This window comes from Epinephelus fuscoguttatus, linkage group LG19 (genome assembly GCF_011397635.1).
Source record: "Epinephelus fuscoguttatus linkage group LG19, E.fuscoguttatus.final_Chr_v1".
NCBI classification, from domain to species: Eukaryota; Metazoa; Chordata; class Actinopteri; order Perciformes; family Serranidae; genus Epinephelus; species Epinephelus fuscoguttatus.
This window is the reverse complement of record NC_064770.1, coordinates 28,862,073-28,880,772: the sequence shown is the minus strand read 5'-3', so window position 1 is coordinate 28,880,772 and position 18,700 is coordinate 28,862,073. Positions and strand designations below refer to the sequence as shown.

General features: G+C 39.6%; 2 protein-coding genes across 3 annotated transcripts; one reads left to right on the top strand and one right to left on the bottom strand.

The window, feature by feature from the left end:
• Positions 1–1,709: 1,709 nt before the first annotated feature.
• On the top strand, positions 1,710–13,293 carry eps8l1a (eps8 like 1a). 2 transcript variants are annotated; one of them, XM_049560499.1, is made up of 14 exons: positions 1,710–1,949; positions 3,399–3,516; positions 3,665–3,723; positions 5,094–5,229; positions 7,001–7,089; positions 7,187–7,261; positions 7,337–7,485; positions 7,575–7,784; positions 8,796–8,904; positions 9,005–9,145; positions 9,307–9,448; positions 10,556–10,718; positions 11,204–11,336; positions 12,142–13,293. In XM_049560499.1, exons 2-14 carry the CDS (start codon positions 3,399–3,401, stop codon positions 12,226–12,228), a joined length of 1,611 nt encoding a protein of 536 aa, XP_049416456.1. In that variant the 5' UTR covers positions 1,710–1,949; the 3' UTR covers positions 12,229–13,293. The 2 variants fall into 2 exon arrangements, 1 of the variants encoding a protein (XP_049416456.1); XR_007447818.1 differs by lacking the exon at positions 12,142–13,293 and having other exon boundaries at positions 10,556–11,082; positions 11,204–11,329.
• Positions 13,294–13,303: 10 nt separating this feature from the next.
• On the bottom strand, positions 13,304–18,201 carry nme4 (NME/NM23 nucleoside diphosphate kinase 4). Its single transcript, XM_049560500.1, has 5 exons — positions 18,010–18,201; positions 15,884–16,014; positions 15,701–15,802; positions 15,373–15,485; positions 13,304–15,279 (listed from the first exon to the last, which is right to left on the bottom strand). Exons 1-5 carry the CDS (start codon positions 18,155–18,157, stop codon positions 15,159–15,161), a joined length of 615 nt encoding a protein of 204 aa, XP_049416457.1. The 5' UTR covers positions 18,158–18,201; the 3' UTR covers positions 13,304–15,158.
• Positions 18,202–18,700: the final 499 nt, after the last annotated feature.

The following is an 18,700-nucleotide window of genomic DNA, read 5'->3' as shown; positions in this document are numbered from 1 at the left end:
CACTGGGCTTAATTAGATAGTGGAAATAAACTATTCCCCACTGTCAGAGGACCTACTGCATTTCTCTCAAGGACCCCTGGTTGAGAGCCACTGCTCTAAGTAGCGGAGCAGCTCCCCTGAAGATGATTACCAAGTATGAAACCCTACCAGTAAACTAATTTCATGGTCCAAAATGTTGCAAAGTCAAAACAAGATCTGAAACACCAGGAGAAAGACTAAGAGATAGAAGTGGCTGTAAAGTAAACTGCAGTGCACTGCTAACCAAATCCCTACAATTTCCGCAAAGCTGCAAAGCCTTTTTACTTATCATGTTGTAACAAAACAAAATAGAAATTAGATACTTGGATGCTAGAAGCTTACAGTGCAGTGTCAGCAGTGGCACCTCCACTGCATTCTTTTGTGAATGGCACAGCAGTGAATGTCTTCGGTATGGTGCAGTGCCAAAACTTGTGGCCTTTTGTAACAACATGCTGAGAGCACGAAGCATTGAGATGAATCTACTGTGCCTGCGGTTGTGTGGCAACTCTGTTCTCCTCTACACTTGCTAATCCCATAGGGTCTTTGATTTTCAGTGTGAACACCTGTTTACAACCACCTGTGCAACAGTCACACACAAGGAGAGCTGCAGGGACAGATGGAGTCTGACCCTTAACTACCAGTTGGTGTCACTGTGCACCAACTGCTTAGTTTTCCCCGGCATCATGTCCTTACCTGCTTTCGTTGTATCCAGGAGTGTCTCACCTACAGTATCTTTGTGACTTTGGCTGAGAGTTGTTGAAATTATGATGGAAACATCATCCTTAAATGTTTAGTAGAAAGCAAATCCTTCATGGAAAAATAACATCTACCCAAGTTGTGTGTACTTGACTTGACTTGACTTGTACTTGACAAAGCTTTTTCTGAAAAATACACACTTTCACACTCTCTAATATCTACTGTGCAGTTGCTAATTAATTCAACATACATCTGTCAAACTGCTGAGGATTGCATGAGCCAACACTGCTACAGTGTACCAAAAAAAAAAAAAATTCTGCATATCAGAAGTCAGATATTTAATGTTTTGCCAACATCCTTATCTACACCTTCTCACCTATCCTTTAATGTACTCTCCCTGTCTGTTATTGCAAACATACTGAACATAACCCAATCTATATTCATAAAGAACTTAAAAAGTTACCAGAGCTCTCAGACTGTTTGATCTGATCTGTTATTTTCCTCCTGAACATTATAGGTCAGTGGTGTGCAACCTTTAGTATCAAAAGCAACAAAAACATAACTGATCCTTATGCTCTGGAGCTGCAGGTTGCCTACCCCTGGTATAGGTGGTCCTATGACCATAAATGTGAAGGAATATTCTAATCAAATTAGTTTAGCCAACTTAATACACTTTCTCCTTTGCCAAATAAAAAAAATTGCATTCAAATCTTTAACTTCTTTTTATTGACATTTCTTACTTTGAACTTTTAATTACCCTTGTCACCTCTGAGACTCACCCTGGCCTAGTCTCGAATGAAACTTGATGTCAATGAATTTGTGGAGGTGGGGAGTACGAGGAAGACTGCATTACATTTCTGGAATGGCATGTGTTGCAGATCACATTAGGCCCTTTGGCACAAGCCACGGGCAGTTGTTGAAAGAAATGCCTGTCATAAGGAAGGAGAAGCTCACAAAGATGCAGAGAGAGGAATGGGAGGGAGGGAGCATGTGTGTGTGTATGTGTGTGTGTGTGTGTGTGTGTGTGTCTGTCTGTCTGTCTGTATCAGCGGATCAGGGGAGAGTGAAAGCAACACAGATTAACTACGAAAGGAAAGCCAGACTTGTTTTTCCTGTTTCTGCATATCTCGAGAATGTGGGACGTCCTCGTGTAAACAGCTAAGCTCAGTGCTCCAACAGCTCAGCACCAGGATTGGTCTCTGTGCCTTTTTTAAAGACTCAAACCACAATAAAAGGTAAAGTGATGTATTCTATGTTTTAACTTTGTGTAAACAGTGTGTGTGTGTGTGTGTGTGTGTGTGTGTGTATTTGTGTGATTGAGAGGGTTAGAGAGACAGGTGCACCTGTTGTAGGAAGGATAGTTTGTGTCATTTATATGTTGCTTAGGAGATGCTTGACGCACCTTCACTTCATCTTGATACATTTGAGTATTTCGTGATTTCTAACTGCAAGAAAGGCTTTGTCTGTGCAATATGCATTTTATGACAATTGTTAATGCTTGAAATAGTTCATGCAGTAGACACTGCTGCATCAATATGTTGGAAGAGGAGGAAATTATATGTTAAACTAAAAAAAGAACTAAGCTGCAATGTGATTGCACAGCACAAAGTTTTATACTCAGCTGCTTGTGTTTCTTTTTTTTTTTTTTACCGTGTTTTAGAGGTTGTGTCATCTGCATACCATGCACCTGATGACAGTGGTTTTTCCTGTCGTGTGCATCTGTCACTGTCACTGCATGCAAGCGTAAGAGTGTGGTGGATACTTGGCATTCTTACAATCATCTTGGGGAATGCCGCAATATTGAACTCTCATTTATCATTTTTTGACAATGTCCAGATTAGGTCAAGATGAGTTTGTTTTGCTCAAAGTTTATCAAAAACTTTCACATTACATGTGTAGACTAGTCTAGTTAGAAAAGTAAAAACATATATATGATAATTTAAGTTGCAGGGTGACTCACATTAAAGGTCCAGTGTGCAAGACTGATGGGGATATAGTGGCACATAGCAATGAGAATTGCACAGTATAAACAGCGGAAACTTCTCCCGGTTAGAATTCCTTCAGTGTTCATTGTTCAGGAGGTTTTAACCGGGAGCTGAATTATCTGCAGAGGTCTCTTCTTTCCAAAACAAACGTAGAGGTGATTTCAACCGGGAAAAAAAAAATTAATAAAGCAGTATTACATTACACATTTCGGACACTGCTTGTCGCAGACAGGCCTCCAACTATGGTGGCTGATGTGAAAATGCCAGAAACGCAAATGGCCCTTTCTAGAGCCAGTCTTTTGTTTATCTGTTCTGAGCTACTGTAAAAACATGGCAGTGAACATGGCGGACTCCATGGACAAGGACCTTCTCCCAATGTAGATATAAACAGCTCATTTTCAGGTAACAAAAACACAATGATTCTTATTTTCAGGTGATTATACACAAATGAAAATTTACTTATTGTATTATGTTCCATTCCTGCAATATATCCCCCCAAATCCTACACACTGGACCTTTAAGTAATAATGAGATGATGTATAGATGGATATTACTTTTCCCAAGAAACAGGAAATGAGGTGTTGGAAATATAAATAACAGTAAACATTTACCTAGAAAAAAAATATCTGACCATTATCCCTGTTGTCTGTACAGTATACGCCTAATTTTACTTTCACTGTCTGCATCCACACACAACAGATGTCTAAATCACCGCCTCCGGTGGTCCCCAGAAAGCATTCAGGTGTCAGAGTCATGATAATTCCAGGACAGCAGCCCGCTCCTGCTGGTCTGCCCACCTACACAGGTTTTGGCAAGGGTACTGTATATTCATCTGCCTAATGTATATATACATATATGCATGAACATGTGCTGCTGCCACAAAGATGTATTATCCTGCTGCTTGCTACCCACGTTACATATTATGTCCTAGTTTGCTTGAATGACTTTGTTCTTCCTCTGCCCAGAGAATGGTGCCAGTGGGGAGTCAAATCATACATCTCTACTTAATGCAGAGAGAGAAGTGGTATGTATCCACATGAATAATTTACAAGAAATCAATAAGAATTTTTAATATATAAAGGACATCAAAATGTTTATATAAAATATGTCATGCATATGATGTTCATAATATAAAAAGAAATGTACAGGATGTTAGTTATTTTAGACTTTAAGTTGAAATATAAATGCAACACATTTGTTTTGGCTTCAATTAAAGATCTAATAATTTTTTTCTACACGCACACAAGGCTTAGTTCTCTCAAATTTTGTTCAAAAATTTGTTTAAATCCATGTTGGTAAGCACTTTGGCAACATATTACATAATCCATCCACCTGACAGGTGTGGCATATCAAGATGCTGATTAAACAGCACGATTACTCCATAGGTGTGCCTTGGACTGGTCACAATTAAGGCCACTCTAAAATACACAGTTTTATCACACAGCACAATGTCGCCTTGGATGTCCTAAGTTTTGTCCACCAGAGCTATTGCTGTGGATTTAATGTTCATTTCACTGTCATAAGCTAAGACCTGACTGATACAACAGTTTACACATACAATAATTTCTGTACAAATGGTAAGAAGTGGCGCCTCAGGGACGCTCATCTCAGTGGCTGGTCTCAGACCCTCTTGCAGGCAAAGAAGCTGGATGGGGAGGTCCTGGGCTGCCTCACACTAGACTGGATAGATGTACTGCCAAATTCAGGGAAATGACACTGGAACGAGAGCCTATTGAAGAGAGTTGTCACCACGTACTGTTTAAAGTAATGGACGTAGCCACCGTGACATCACCAACTGGTTTGTGGACTCCCATTTTGAAGCCTGTTTGGAATGTTGGCCATTGTCATCTTGTTTTTTGGAGCCAGGAGTGACCATATTTGCACAAGAGGTTGGAGTTCTTCTTTTCTCGGTCTTTACTGCTCCTCTTCCGGAATCAGCCTCAAGTGGTCATTCAAGGACCCTGAAGGTTGCCACTTGGTTATCACAGATATGAAGGACAGCATTTAAAACATTGATGACATTCAAGGCTATAGTTTGTGGTGATGCTGTTGTGTTTGATTGCATTTGATAAGAGATTCCTATGGCTGTTGATGTTCCACTAGGTGGACCCAATATAAGGAACACCGTAGAGGATTGCGCATAAATCAACGCCTCTTTCATACACTCATACTTGGCACTATAAGTATTACAAATATATCTTTTGCAGGGCTGCTGTATTGGATGGGGTACATATGTGTTTGGATACCTTACAATGAATGCAGAAAAATATGTCAGCTTTTTAGTTTTGCCTTTTTGTGTGCTGTTTGACTCACTAATCACCCGTGATATGAACTGTTAAACCATTAAAACAACTTTCTATAAGTCACTCTGACTAAAACTGTATCTTTCTTCAGGAGATTATGAATCACTGCTTTGACGATGTGGAGCGATTCATGGCACGCTTGCAGCAGACAGCTGAGGCCCAGACTATTCTCAACCAAAGGAGGAAAAAGAGAAGCAGAAAGAACAAGAAGAAGGAGGATCATGATGGTGAGAGTCGTCCAATCAAAGAAGTCAAAATCAAAGAAAGCTGTTTGTATGTAGACACTCCAGCCTCACAGAGTCTTCAGAATGAGACCCAAATAACAACATGTAAAGTAGTCTGATGATATATTTGAGGTAGGTTTGGAGTTTGAAGAAGTGTAGATCAGTTGGTGGCAGAGGACGATAGATATTTGTTGACTGCAGGAAACTACTAGGTACTGCAGGAAACTACTAGGTACTTGATGACTGCAGGAAATTTATGAATGCTGGCCTCAGGTACGGCTGCAAAATAAGAATGGAGGCAGGAAACTGGAGACAAAGGCTTAACATTGGCACACCATTTTACACGCTGGAAGCAGGTCAACAGGCAGGGTGCCAAAGACAAGAATGATGAAGACAATACTGAACCTGGGCCAAGTCAGTCTATAGAGACAACAACATCTTTAAATTTTTTAATTGATTTCCAGTCAGCTTAATTCATCTTTTTTTGTGTTGGGTTGGCAAAACACCAAGCATTAAAGTGACAGTTCACCCCAAAATCAAAAATAAATATTTTCCCTCTTACCTGTAGTGCTATTTGTCAGTCTAGATTGTTTGGTGTGAGTTGGAGTGTTGGAGATAACAGCCGTAGAGATGTCTGCATTTCTCAAGTATAATGTAACTACATGGTACTCAGCTTGTCATGCTCAAAGCGCCAAAAACATCAATGTCTCTGTTCAGACATCATGACCCGGTCACTCAAGATAATCAAGAGACCCTTTTTTGTGCAGTTTAATGTACTATTTTTCACCCACACACCTGGTGGACATACTCGCCAACCGTATCAACGCACAGAAGGAAGCATGCATCTACTATTAGCTCACCGAGCATCACTGAGTTAGCTAATGTCACAGCTCAGCCAAAGAGGACGGCATTAATGTTTACATCTTGCGCTATCACAAGCACAGGCATCTCATTCATGAGTAGATACACGCTTCCTTCTGTGCAGTGATATAAGAGGTGGTGCAGTTGAGCATAAGCTGAGTGCCACCTAGTTCCATTACAGCAGAGAGAAGGCAGACATCTCTACTGCTGATACCTCCAAACTTCGGCAAATCAAACTAAAACAGTCTAGATTGAATAATGGCACGATAGGTAAGAGGACAAATATGCATTTTTGATTTGGGGTTGAACTGTCTCTTTAAATTGCCATTATCCAATGGAATGAAAATCAATAATCAGTTTTCATTCTGACAATACATGACCACATTTTTAGGGGTTTGGTTTGGTTTCACTCTTGATTAGATACTATAGATTGCCATTAGGTGTGGATGGAAGCTTAAGCACCTATCAATCTTCACCTTTTGTAATCGCAGCATGACCAGGGTGTTTCCCAGGTTTCTGGCTAGTGTATGTTTGGTTAGGTGTGACTCTAGATAAGACTGAATGTAATAAACATATGAATGCATTAATAATGAAATAACCACCAACTTTGTTTTGTGGGTGTACTTGTTGGAACAAGCCAGAACAAGCATTCCACACCCTTACTTACACTTCATTATACTGTTGTGTTTCTGTTTTTCTCCTATTATTTCAATTTTCTGTTTTTTTTTTCATTTTGTTAAAAGCGTACTATAACTTGCATTTGACAGCTTGCAGCTTAAATGATACTGATACCAATATCAAATTTGAAAAATCAATGCATGAACATAATAACAACAGTAATTGTGACACAGTTATGTGTCTGCTTCATGTCTATCCTGTTAAGTTGTAGCTGTCATTGTGCTCTTCTCTGCAGATGATTTGTTGACCCTGAAAGCTCTCCCTCCATCTGAGGAAGAATTTGTAGACATCTTTCAAAAAATCAAGTACTCCCTCAGTCTGCTGGTGAGATTAGATATGTCATAATCAAGCACTGAGTAACTTCACAAATTTACACGTAAATTTAGATAAAACCACTGACCCCATTTGCTGGTTTATTTAGGATCGTCTCAAGTCATCCATCAAACAGCCTGACGCACCAGAGCTGCTGCATTCCATCTTTGTACCTCTTAGACTGGTGAGTCTTTCTTAAGTTTCATTAAGAGGTTTCTCTTTCTCTATGATATTGACTGACTGACGCTCTCTTACACAGATGGTGAAGACCACTGGAGGGCCAGCGTTAGGAGCGTCAGTGCTCAGTCCTGCTATGACCAGTGGTGCTGTTTCACTGCTTCAGGAGCATCTGACCAAAGATGAAAAGGAGCTCTGGACTTCATTAGGGCCCAACTGGATTTCACCCTGGTCTGTTGGCTTATGTATGTGTGTGTGTATAAATTGGTTTGAGAGTGTGTCATGTTGCTTTAACAAGAACCTCTTGCTTTCTTTCTCAGTTCACAACTCAGTGTGTCTGTCCCTCCATACTCACCTGTCTTCCTGGATGGGTGGCAGCCTCAGGCTTATGACTCAACTGGCCAGTTTTGCGAAGATCCGATCCAGTCGCAGCACAAAGAAGATGCTCTCATGGAAAGTAGGGGGGCGCGAAATCTACAGGCGCAAGCTCGACAGATAGCACAGAGCCCGGGTGAAGGCACTGATGAAGTGTAAGTCTGTAGACATTAAAAAAAAAAGGGTTACAGAACAAGGTCCAATTATGTTTTTATAGCAGGAGTTACAATGCCAGCTAAGTTCCTAAATTAACAGTATAACAGTACTGCCTCATAAAATCAGTCTGGAGGTTATAAAGTCTGAGAATAACTCATGTCAATGGGCCTCATGCAGCAATGTTCTCATGAAGTTCTTCTGTTAAAAGAAAAAATAATAAGAGAGTCAACTCCAGATGCACCAAACATTCTTAATTATCCAAATGTGTTTTTAGGTGTGTTGATCCCATCTGACCTGTCAGCATGGGTAACACTGTCTAAATACTTTATATGACAGATGTACTGTGTGTAAAAACTCTGGCACATGCCCAAGAATTGTAGAGGTGCCAACAAAAAAGGCGGTAAGAGGAAGACCTTGTGCATAATTGACATACTGTTTAATAAACTAAAACAAAGTAAAACAGATTTTCCAGAATGTCAGATATTACAAGACAATCAAAAAGCCAATAGTGACAAAACATTTGTGATGCTGTCTCAGCAGAGAGATGCAGAGTAACGACAATTAATAGAAAATTGTTTGACACAAAAATAGAAGCAAAATTCAACAATCAACTCATTATAATAAATATAAGACATATAATAATCTGAATTTCAGTACATGATATTCATACCTTTTTTTTATGTTCCTCAAATTTAAAACTCATGTTTACTTTCAATCAGTGAATTTGTTGACTATGAAAATGGGATGTTTTTTAGAGCGCTCTTGACCACATGTAAAATTTTCTTTCATCTAAGAAAAGAGCAAAAATGAGAAACCATTGGTGAATCCCAGAAATCAATGGCTGATAACAAAATACAGAACAAACTGTGGAAATGAACAAAAATATCATATATTAGTTCCTGCATGAAGTCCAGTGTCATCAGAGATTAAAATTACTGATATCTGACTCCACTTTGTTAAATCAGTTTAATTTTTTCCTCATGTTTTATATCTTTTAAATTACATTTCAGAGAAGGAAATGGGCTTCCACCAGAGGGTGAGAGACTTTTCTGCTGCAGTTACGACTTTGTGGCCAGAAACAGCAGTGAGCTCTCTGTGCTACAAGGAGAAACATTAGAGGTACACATCCATAAATAGAATTACTGGGTAGTGGTGACCCACCCGCCAATGTAGATGTATTCCTGGAATGTATCACAAAACTCCACTGATCTTTCTTTAGGTCATCGAGTCGTCGAAGCGGTGGTGGAAGTGTCGGAATCGCTTTGACCAGATAGGATTTGTCCCCTTTAATATCCTGGAGCCTCTGTCTGCGTTGAATAACACTGGAGGAGGCAGCCCCGTGGTACTTAGAGATTCAAAGGTACAAATACACACACAACATACAGAGATTTGCTGTTTTTTGTTTCAGTACCTCAAATATTACACACACAGCAGCTTTTTGACTCATCTCATCTTGCAATTTAATTATCTATTCCTGCTTTTCCACAACATTCCCATGGAATTGTTGCTTTTCCACAACAGACGCCCCTTTCCCCTCGGACAAAGTACTTCTCATATGCTCCACCAAGCCCAGTTAGGACTAGTCCTGCTGCTACAAGCCCGATGCGACCACAGAGCATGATTTTACCATCGCAAATGATGCAAGGAGAAGACAGTGACCCAGGTAACATGCCCATACATGTTTGATATCGGCAATGGTAAATCATGTGATATCAAGTTCACAAACATATTGGATCCCAGAAGCTTCTTATGTTCAATTTCAGCATCTTACAGCAGTAGCAGTCAGTACTGATCTCATCTGTCACTCAAAGGTTCAGTGTAAGATTTAGGGAGATTTGGTGGCACCCACTGGTGAGGATTGCGGGTTGCAACAAGCTGAAATTTATCCCAGCTAGAATTCCACCGTTGTTAATGGTTTAGGAGGTTTTTACTGGGAGCCAAATCATCTGTGGAGATCACTCTTCCTCTTTAAAACAAAAAGACCCTGTGATAAGCAGTTTCATGTTACAAATCAGTGTTTTTCCAACATTGCTTGTTGCAGAAGGGCTGTTAACTACAGTGGCCGATACAAAAATGTCAGTGGCCCTATCTGGAGCCAGTGTTTGGTTTGTAGTTTCTGGGTTACTGTAGAAACATGGCAGTAAACATGGCGATCTCCATGAAAAAGGACCTGTTCCTGTAGATATACACAACTCATTCTAAGGTAACAAACACAATGATTCTTATTTCCACGTGATTATACACTAAAGAAAATATACTTACTATATTTTATTTCACTTTGCCAATATTTCCCCCTAAATCCTACTCACTGGACCTTTAAGCGCACACAAGTCCTGCCTCCAGCAGACAGCTAGCATTTATTAAGATGCCCACCTCCAGTGTATTGTCGCATCCACGCTGAGTGCCGTGCTTCCACTGCCAAGTTCCCTGTATGCTGTAGCTCCATGATGCATCATGCCACATGGAAACTGATGTCTTTGACACAATAATCTTTTGGTTAAAACTGTCCAGTAAATTGCATCAGCTCTTTTGTTGTTACTAGGTGCACTTTACAGCAGGTGCAGCCTTTCAAATCTCAGTCCTACAAAACACTGAGATGATGTTGACAGTAAGTACAGAGATAGCTATCCATAAACAGACCTCTGTCTACGTGTGTCTAAAAGTCGTTAGAAATTTTGTCAGTACCATCTATGAACATTCATCATATCAAATAACCCTAGAGGTTGAGCACCAACTTACAAATTAAGTTTTGTGTGTTTTGCATTTGTAGTCCTGATAATAAATGATGAGCTCCTTCAGCGGCTAGCTGGGAGAAGAGACTCAGCCCGTCCGCCAGTGGTCCCCCGCACAGCTGACACTTCTACTCCCCTGAACTACCACTCACCAGCTGTTGAGGTGGAGGCCTGGCTCAACACCAAGGGCTTCAGCCAACAGTGAGTGAGCATTTTTAGAGAGAACTCCAGCACAAAGCTAGTTTGTAGTACCAATTAGTTTATTTGAAGCTACAGCTTGTTCTCAAGATCCATGAGGAATATCAAGTGATATTAAAGGAATATCATGTCCAACATGTTTAATACCGTTTGTATGCATTATTCATGCAGCTTGCAAAGGCACACTCCCAGATTTTTAGTGCACAATAGCGCCCCCAAATGTTAAACTGTCCTCCCTGACAATGTTTATGTTTTGCAACTTAACTGTGGACTGAGGGGAGCTGGAGTTGAACATAAACAGTAAGCTACAATGACATTTAGAGGAATTACTACAACAGGAAAATAAAGAAGTGAATCATAAAAGAAGGTAAGCCTATATTTTGTTTTACAGTTCAAACACCTGGATTCTTATTTCCAGGTTATAGGTGAACTAATGACAATGAAAACTCTCTGAAGACTGATTCTGTTGCTCCTTCCTCCTCTGTTAGGACAGTACAGAGTCTGGGCATTTTAAATGGAGCGCAGCTTTTTTCCCTGGATAAAGGTGAACTCTGCACCGTGTCACCGGACGAAGGCCAGAGAGTCTACAGCCAAATTATGGTGCAGAAGGCCCTTCTTGAGGTTAGTCCAGTGTTATTTTTCAGATTCAGAATTTATTGATCCCCAGGGAAACAGGGAGAAACTGTTTCATGTTACAGTTGCTCCTTTACTGTATATAGGTATAAAGAAATACTAAGAAAATAGAAATGAAAAAAGAGAACATTTATGTAACACAGTGAGTACATATAAATATCAAATATAAGAAAATATACAAATATGAGAAGGGATATGTTGTTCAAGAAATATAAGAAATGTATACAAATGTGTGCACCATACTACAAGTGTGCTCAATTTAATGAGTAGAATTGGAAAGAATTACATAAGAGAGAATTGTACAGTATTGTGCAGTTTTCTGGCTGTACCGTATGTTCTTGTGTGTTTGTGTGTGTCTGTGTGTTCTGAGCCAGTTGTTTGCTCAGCCCTGACTTATGAACAGACGTACTGTAGCCTACGTTGTTTAACACAATGTCACTGACCTACCTTGACTAAAGATTATTTACCTTTCAATTTACAAAACATGAAATGCACATCAGGTCCAACAGACCTCAAAGGTCAGAGCTAGAGAGCCTTCTTGTGCTTGGTCTGGTACTAAAAGAAATTCATAATGGGTGTCTTCAGCAGTGTGTTTTAATTTGACCTTCACTGTGCAGACATTGGATTTTAATGTGATCAAATAGGAGTTAAATTTAAGCATATTTTCCAATGACAGTTTTTAAATGAATGGACTAAAACAGTTGGGAAGCTTCTTTCAAAGTTTGCCCTCCAGAAAACCCAAAGTTTCCTTGGTATTTCCCTGCTAAATTACATTTTCTTGTGTCCTCCACAGGATGTGCGCAAAGCAACAGAACTAGAGACGGCAATGGAGAAACAAAAGCTGAAGATCGACCTGAACTTGGAGAGTGATATAGTGTGACGGACATCCACTAACAGACATGGCAACAAAGATCAATGGAGATCAATGTGGTTAAGCATATACAGAGATGCTGCAGCTGAATTGTATTCTTTTAATCGTACATGCTGTATATCTACATGCTACAAATTCATCAACAAAAGTAAGCTGCGTTAAAAGTAAAGCTCACTCACTAACACTCTGATTGACTATTTTGGATTTTTACATGTATTTAAGAAAGAGGGGCTTTAAAACTTCAACTTCTTGCCAGAGTTTTACTTCAAGGTTCTGTATACATTGTTCAGAGCATTAATATAGCAGAGAACCAATATTTGGAGTAATGGCATCCAGAGCAGAGAATGAAGTCAGACTACCTCTGTGTGTGTTGTTATCCGAGCCTCTTTGTTTGCTGCTTTGGTAGCCGGTCCTGCCATATGTACATTTATTGCATTTAACGTCTCGTTCCCGCATAGCTCTGTGTACATTAGCATGTCAGCTGAAAGTCCATTCATTCCTGTGAGAACCTCTGTGATCGCCAGTGGGTTTGCTAAACCTTTGGACTGAATGCACTGAATACGGCAAGTTTGGAGCCTATCCCAGCTGACATTGGGCGAGAGGCACATTCACACCTACGGACAATTTAGAGTCACCAATTAACCTATCCCCAACTTGCATGACTTTGGACTGTGGGAGGAAGCCGGAGAACCCCGAGAAAACCCATGCTGACATGGGGAGAACATGCAAACTCCGCACAGAACACAGAAGGGCTCCCATACCCGGGATCAAGCCAGGAACCCTCTTGTTGTGAGGCATCAGTGCTAACCCCCACACCATGGTGCCACCCCTATGTTGAGAACCGTGTGCAGACAATCTGTATCAGACTGTGAATCATAGATATGCTCTGAATGTTGTATACAGCTCCTTCAAGCTATTCTGACTGTTTGGTGTTCATAGTATGTTTTACAATTTAAATATTTCTGTCATAAGTTGTTCAGGCAATATCTAAAAATACTGTGCAATAAACCAAATCACATGCTGATGATTAGTTTGGTGTGCTAACAACAATGGACTGAAATGTCTTTTTAGTGGTATATAAAAAAAGGTACATTCTATCAAGAATATCGATGACTCTACAGATGTTTAATTGATTGAGTTTTTATTGCTTGCACATCAATCTGTGTTAATACAGTGTCACTTGTTGCAGCCAGATGCTCTTTTGGACCAAATACACATTCAACTGATACATGATGAATACACAGTTTCAGTCCTCATTCTATGATTTTCTATGGAGACTAAAATGATTTCTGATTCTGTGTTTTTGAGACTTAGGCTGTGGAGCATATCATGACATAATGCTCAACAACACAGCAACAAAGGGGATACATTGCTGTTAATATAGTGGCTTGAATAAAATTTAAGTTAAGTGTATTTTTGTGTCATTTATATGAGTTTACCACAACCCTTTTTTTCCTTATGAGATCGACAAGTTATATGATCAAAACATACCATTTTTCATAAGATTAATGAATCTAGATTAGTAATTTAATTATACATAATGAGTGCAACACAAGACTGAAGTCATTTTTTTAGTGACACTCAAATGTCGACATACATAAAATCTGCATCATTCAATGCTCAATCAAAACAGGCGGAGATAAATCACCATTATATTGCTGAAGCACATTTATACACTGATAGCACCAACACATTTTACGTAATATTTTGGCTAACTACGATCAGCTAGTCCAATTTCAGACAATCCCTGACAAAATTGTGCACTTGAAACCATTCACCCTCTTATTTAATTTCTTTCTTCTTTTAAACAGAGGTAGGCATATCATTTAACAATTTTGGTTACAAAAATGTACAAGATTACAGTTTTAAAGTAGGATAATTACACTAGTAGTTGAGGACATACTGCACTTGTCGGTAGACGCCTCTAAAAACATTTTTTAGTGCATTTCATAGACTGCTCCCAAAACAACACTACTGTATGTAACATTTAATGTATTAGTTATTATTACCTCACATTAAGGAAAAATTTGTGATATTTTTATTATCAATCTATTAGCCTGCTGGAGCTGTGCATGATTATCAAACAGTAGAAAGTCAACTCCTACAAATGACAAATTAAATCTTACTTTTTCTTTATTGCTTGGTAATACTTCAATTTTTGACATGAAGTAACTTGTAACTTTACAGCACTTTAGACTATCCAGACCAATAGCTATCCAGATTTATTGTTGACGTTTGACCTACTTTGCGCCACATACAATACACTTCAGCTGTAAATCAGGTGCTGAGCCACTGACAATATCTACGTCTGTCAGTCGGATTTAATTAAGGGAATACTACACCCACAAAATGATCATAATATTTTAGCCCATTTCCATGAATTTATATAGGTAGTTTAAAATGTGTAGCCTGATATAGCCATTCACACCATCCAAGAACTCTCTCTTATTTGGATTCTTTGTTCACCGTGGAGAAAGGGAAGTAACTGATATCTAAATGATCATTTTGTAGGTGAAGAATTCCTTTAAGTTAATCCACTATGGCTCCAAACTGCAGCTCAGTGTTTTGCACATATTCACAATACTATATTTATCTGTTGCAGGGTCCAGAATGACAAATGATTACTACACACATCTCACCCTGAGTCACAACTGCTCCTATTATTGCTCTTAAATTAAAGATGTAACAGCTATATTTGTATGTGCATTGCTGCTAATGTAGCTTGATTAAAAAAAAAAGTCAGTCACATTTGTTTCAACAAAAATCTTTGTGACTCTAAGTGCACTGATACTGAGGTAAATTATTTGGTAGGAACACTGAATTTGACTCATCTGTTGCAATCACTGTGGTGTCATCACACCGTCACAAAGGACACACCTTTGAGCAGCAGGAGAAGAGGTAGTATTTCTGATTCTCACTGCGTCTGCCTCTCAGCATCTTCACACCTCACAGGTGATGGTCTTGTCAATGCAGTCCCAGTTCAGGAGCTCCTTTTTCTGAAACCACAACCCAATCTCCCTCTGTGCCGTCTCCAGTGAATCACTTGCATGAACCACATTCCTTTAAATGACCAACACACATCATTATTTTACCTCCAAGACCTAAAAAAGAATACATAATACCTGCATGGTGGCACATAATGGGATCAAATACCTGCTGACATGAAAGCTGAAATCTCCTCTGACTGTGCCTGCCTGGGCCTCAGCTGGGTTAGTATGTCCCACCATTGTACGGGTTGCCTGGACTACTTTGTGCCCTTCCCACACCTAAAACAAAAAATAAAACATCACACAGAAACACAGAAAAACAACATATTCAGAATTCGCAGAGATTTAGAACAACTTAACACATGAAATACAGTGATCTATTTGCGAGAGATCATAAAGCAATTAAAGCAAAAGTGGAGAAAATTTAAAAAAAAGACAGAGCTACTCTAAAATACAGGAAAACCCCACAACGATTCAAAAACAGGAGCCCTCACCATGACAACCACAGGCCCTGAGGTCATGTACTCCACCAGCCTGGGATAGAAGGGCTTAGTCCTCAGATGAGTGTAGTGCTGAGACAGGAGATCCTCAGACACCTTCACAGCAGAGATGGTTAGAAATTAAACAGAGAATCTGTGCAGAACATCATGAACGACATTGATTTCAGACATCTGTACCCGCAGCATTTTCAGGCCAACCAGCTTGAAGCCCCGCTGCTCAAAGCGCTGGATGACTTGTCCTATGAGACGACGCTGAACTCCATCTGGCTTTACAGCAATAAGAGTCCGCTCCCTTAGATCCGGAACAGCTGGTGGGACAGATAAAGTAGTAACACCTCAGTGTAAAAATACTCTGTTGCAAGTAAAAGTCCTGCATTTAAGATCTTACTTAAATAAAATAAAATTACATACGTATTGGTGGCAGAAGACACTTGAAGGAACAGTGTGAAAGATTTAGGGGGATTTAGTGGCAGCTAGTGGTGAGGAATGTATGTAATGATTTGAAGATGACCTGCTCTTCCTCCTGAGCTACAGCTTCCCTTACAGCTGGATACCGTAATCTAGGCCGAAACAATATATCATGATGTATTAGTTAATTGTTTTTTTCAATGTTTTTCAATAATCTACAAAGTAACTAAAGCTAGAAAATAAATGTAGTGCAGTGGAGTCAGGGGTGTAAATCCCATCTCTGTCATGATTTTCTTTTCGCAACAAAGTCAGTTGCAATCCATAACATACTGACTACTTTCACTTTAATGTTTTGTTACTCCTTCAAATTAAAGCTGTATTTATCTTGTTGAAGAAAAGGAAAACCAGCCTTGAAGAACAATGAATTCCTAACATATACTGTATAGACACATAATAATAGGACTATTTTTGGTAAAATATTCAGTAGCAATCCATAACAAAATTATATGCTTTTTCTACATGAACTTAAAAAAACCCATAAATGGTTATATATACCTGTACAGGTATGCAGTGATGATTGTTGGATAACATGTATGTTGATGGTGTTGATGTTGCCTAACGACATCATACAGTAGTTACTTTAGGCCCAAAATCTGTCAGGACTGACAAGCTGAGCACAGTTGTACGCCCAGTGAATAAAAAAAAAAAAAAATAAAATAAAAAAAAAAAAATAAAATAAAAAATAGAATGATAAAAAAAAGTGGCAGTAAGAAAGTCTAAGAGAGAAAGGCACAAGAGGAAAATGTAGCAAAGCTCCCTAAATTAAATTCCTTTGGCTTTTTTGTAAACAGTTGCCAGTGGTGTGTGTGCGCCTTATAACTAGTAACTAACATACACTGGGGCCTGTCAAAATAGTGTGCACTGGGGCCCTTGGAAACTACCTTATGCCACTGAGAGGAGTATAAATAGACCTAGGCCATAAAGTAAAATGGAAATACCAGCATACAAGTACCTTAAATTTGTACTTAAGTACAGTACTTGAGTAAATGCACTTAGTTAGATTCCACCACTGACCCTTACATACTGTCAATATTTGTCACCTACAGGGGAAAGGACAAATATTTACCCAATGTCTACCACAGGCAGGAAAACAGACATCCACCACGCACATCCACACGCACCCACCCACCCACACACACGAAAGAGTTTGCATACAGATTAAGTAGCTTAATGAAGTAGGCGCATTTTACATATTTAGATGCACAGACACAGAAAAGCAGCTTCAACTAACACCATGGCGGAGGTAATGAATGGCTGCATGCGGTCAATTACAGAGACACGTGACCCGCCACGGGAGGAACTCTACTGGCATTTAACTCTCAGACCGCCTGTGCAAGTCAAGCACAGCAACTGTTTCACGAGCTGGACGGAAGTTCCCATCAGGGCAATTCAGGGTTCGGGTGTCGTACATGATACCGTGCTTTGACTATTACGCAGAGTGCGTAAGTTTTTGGCACCATTACGCACACCGCAGGTCACTGTGTCTCCAGCATCACATCATCGTCACTATCTTCTATCTCTAACCTAGTTGCAGTTCATGACCCCCATGAGTCTGGCGAGCACATTTGTTTTCGCAGACAGTCCCGTTACGTTTGGAACAAATGAACCTGCGCCCCGGAGGTAAAGTCTCTTTGACTCGGTGCCAAAAACAATAGTATTTATTTAAACCTAAAGAAATATATATTTTTGTCACCACAGATTCAAAACAGAGTGTCGTTGAACCCTTTGTGAAAAGTAAAAGTCCCACGATTCAAGGCTGCAAAAGACCAGAAAAATAACAAGGCAAGGAATCATAAAAAAATAACAGTAAAATCGATATAAATTCAGTTACTTACTTGAATTGCTCCTGTGCCAAGCGGCTCTGTGTCCACCCAACACTGCAGAAGGAACCCCAGCTGATGGAAGACTTTTAGAGCTTAATTGACTGCATGAATAAAACTGTTGGTAAATCCTGTTAAAAATGCACCTCCGCAACATGACCATGGTTTGACGTGTGTCCTGTCAGCCTCTGGAGAGAGAAGTCAACCCTCCTCAATCAAAACTCACGAGTCATCCCATCTGCCCGCCCTGATCGATTGACGCTGTAACTAGAACATGTTTAACTCCAGTGATGCCAGGCGTGTGTCCGTATCTCTTATTTCTGCAAAAGCATATCTCAGCATTGACCAAGAATTCAGAAATTCTTCACATTTACGGATGTCTGATTCCATAATTGGATTTACCAGTAAGCACACTGATACTGCATTTCAGTCTCTGCAGCTAGAGCTTTGAGAACTTAAAGTTTTACAGCATATCCAACTCTAAGCTGAATGTTAACCACCGTTCCATCAAGCTGGTGGACTTACAAGAAAAAAGATGATTTGGCAGAAGCATTTTGGACCTGTTTTTAAGCTCCAAAACTGATGGCTCCTACATTTCCCACAGTGCAACTCAGTAATGTCTTCTCCAAGCTTCACACAAGTTGTAAAGCAAGCTATGGTTATTGGACACACAACTGTCCTTAGAGGCTTTTAAGTATCCAATAAT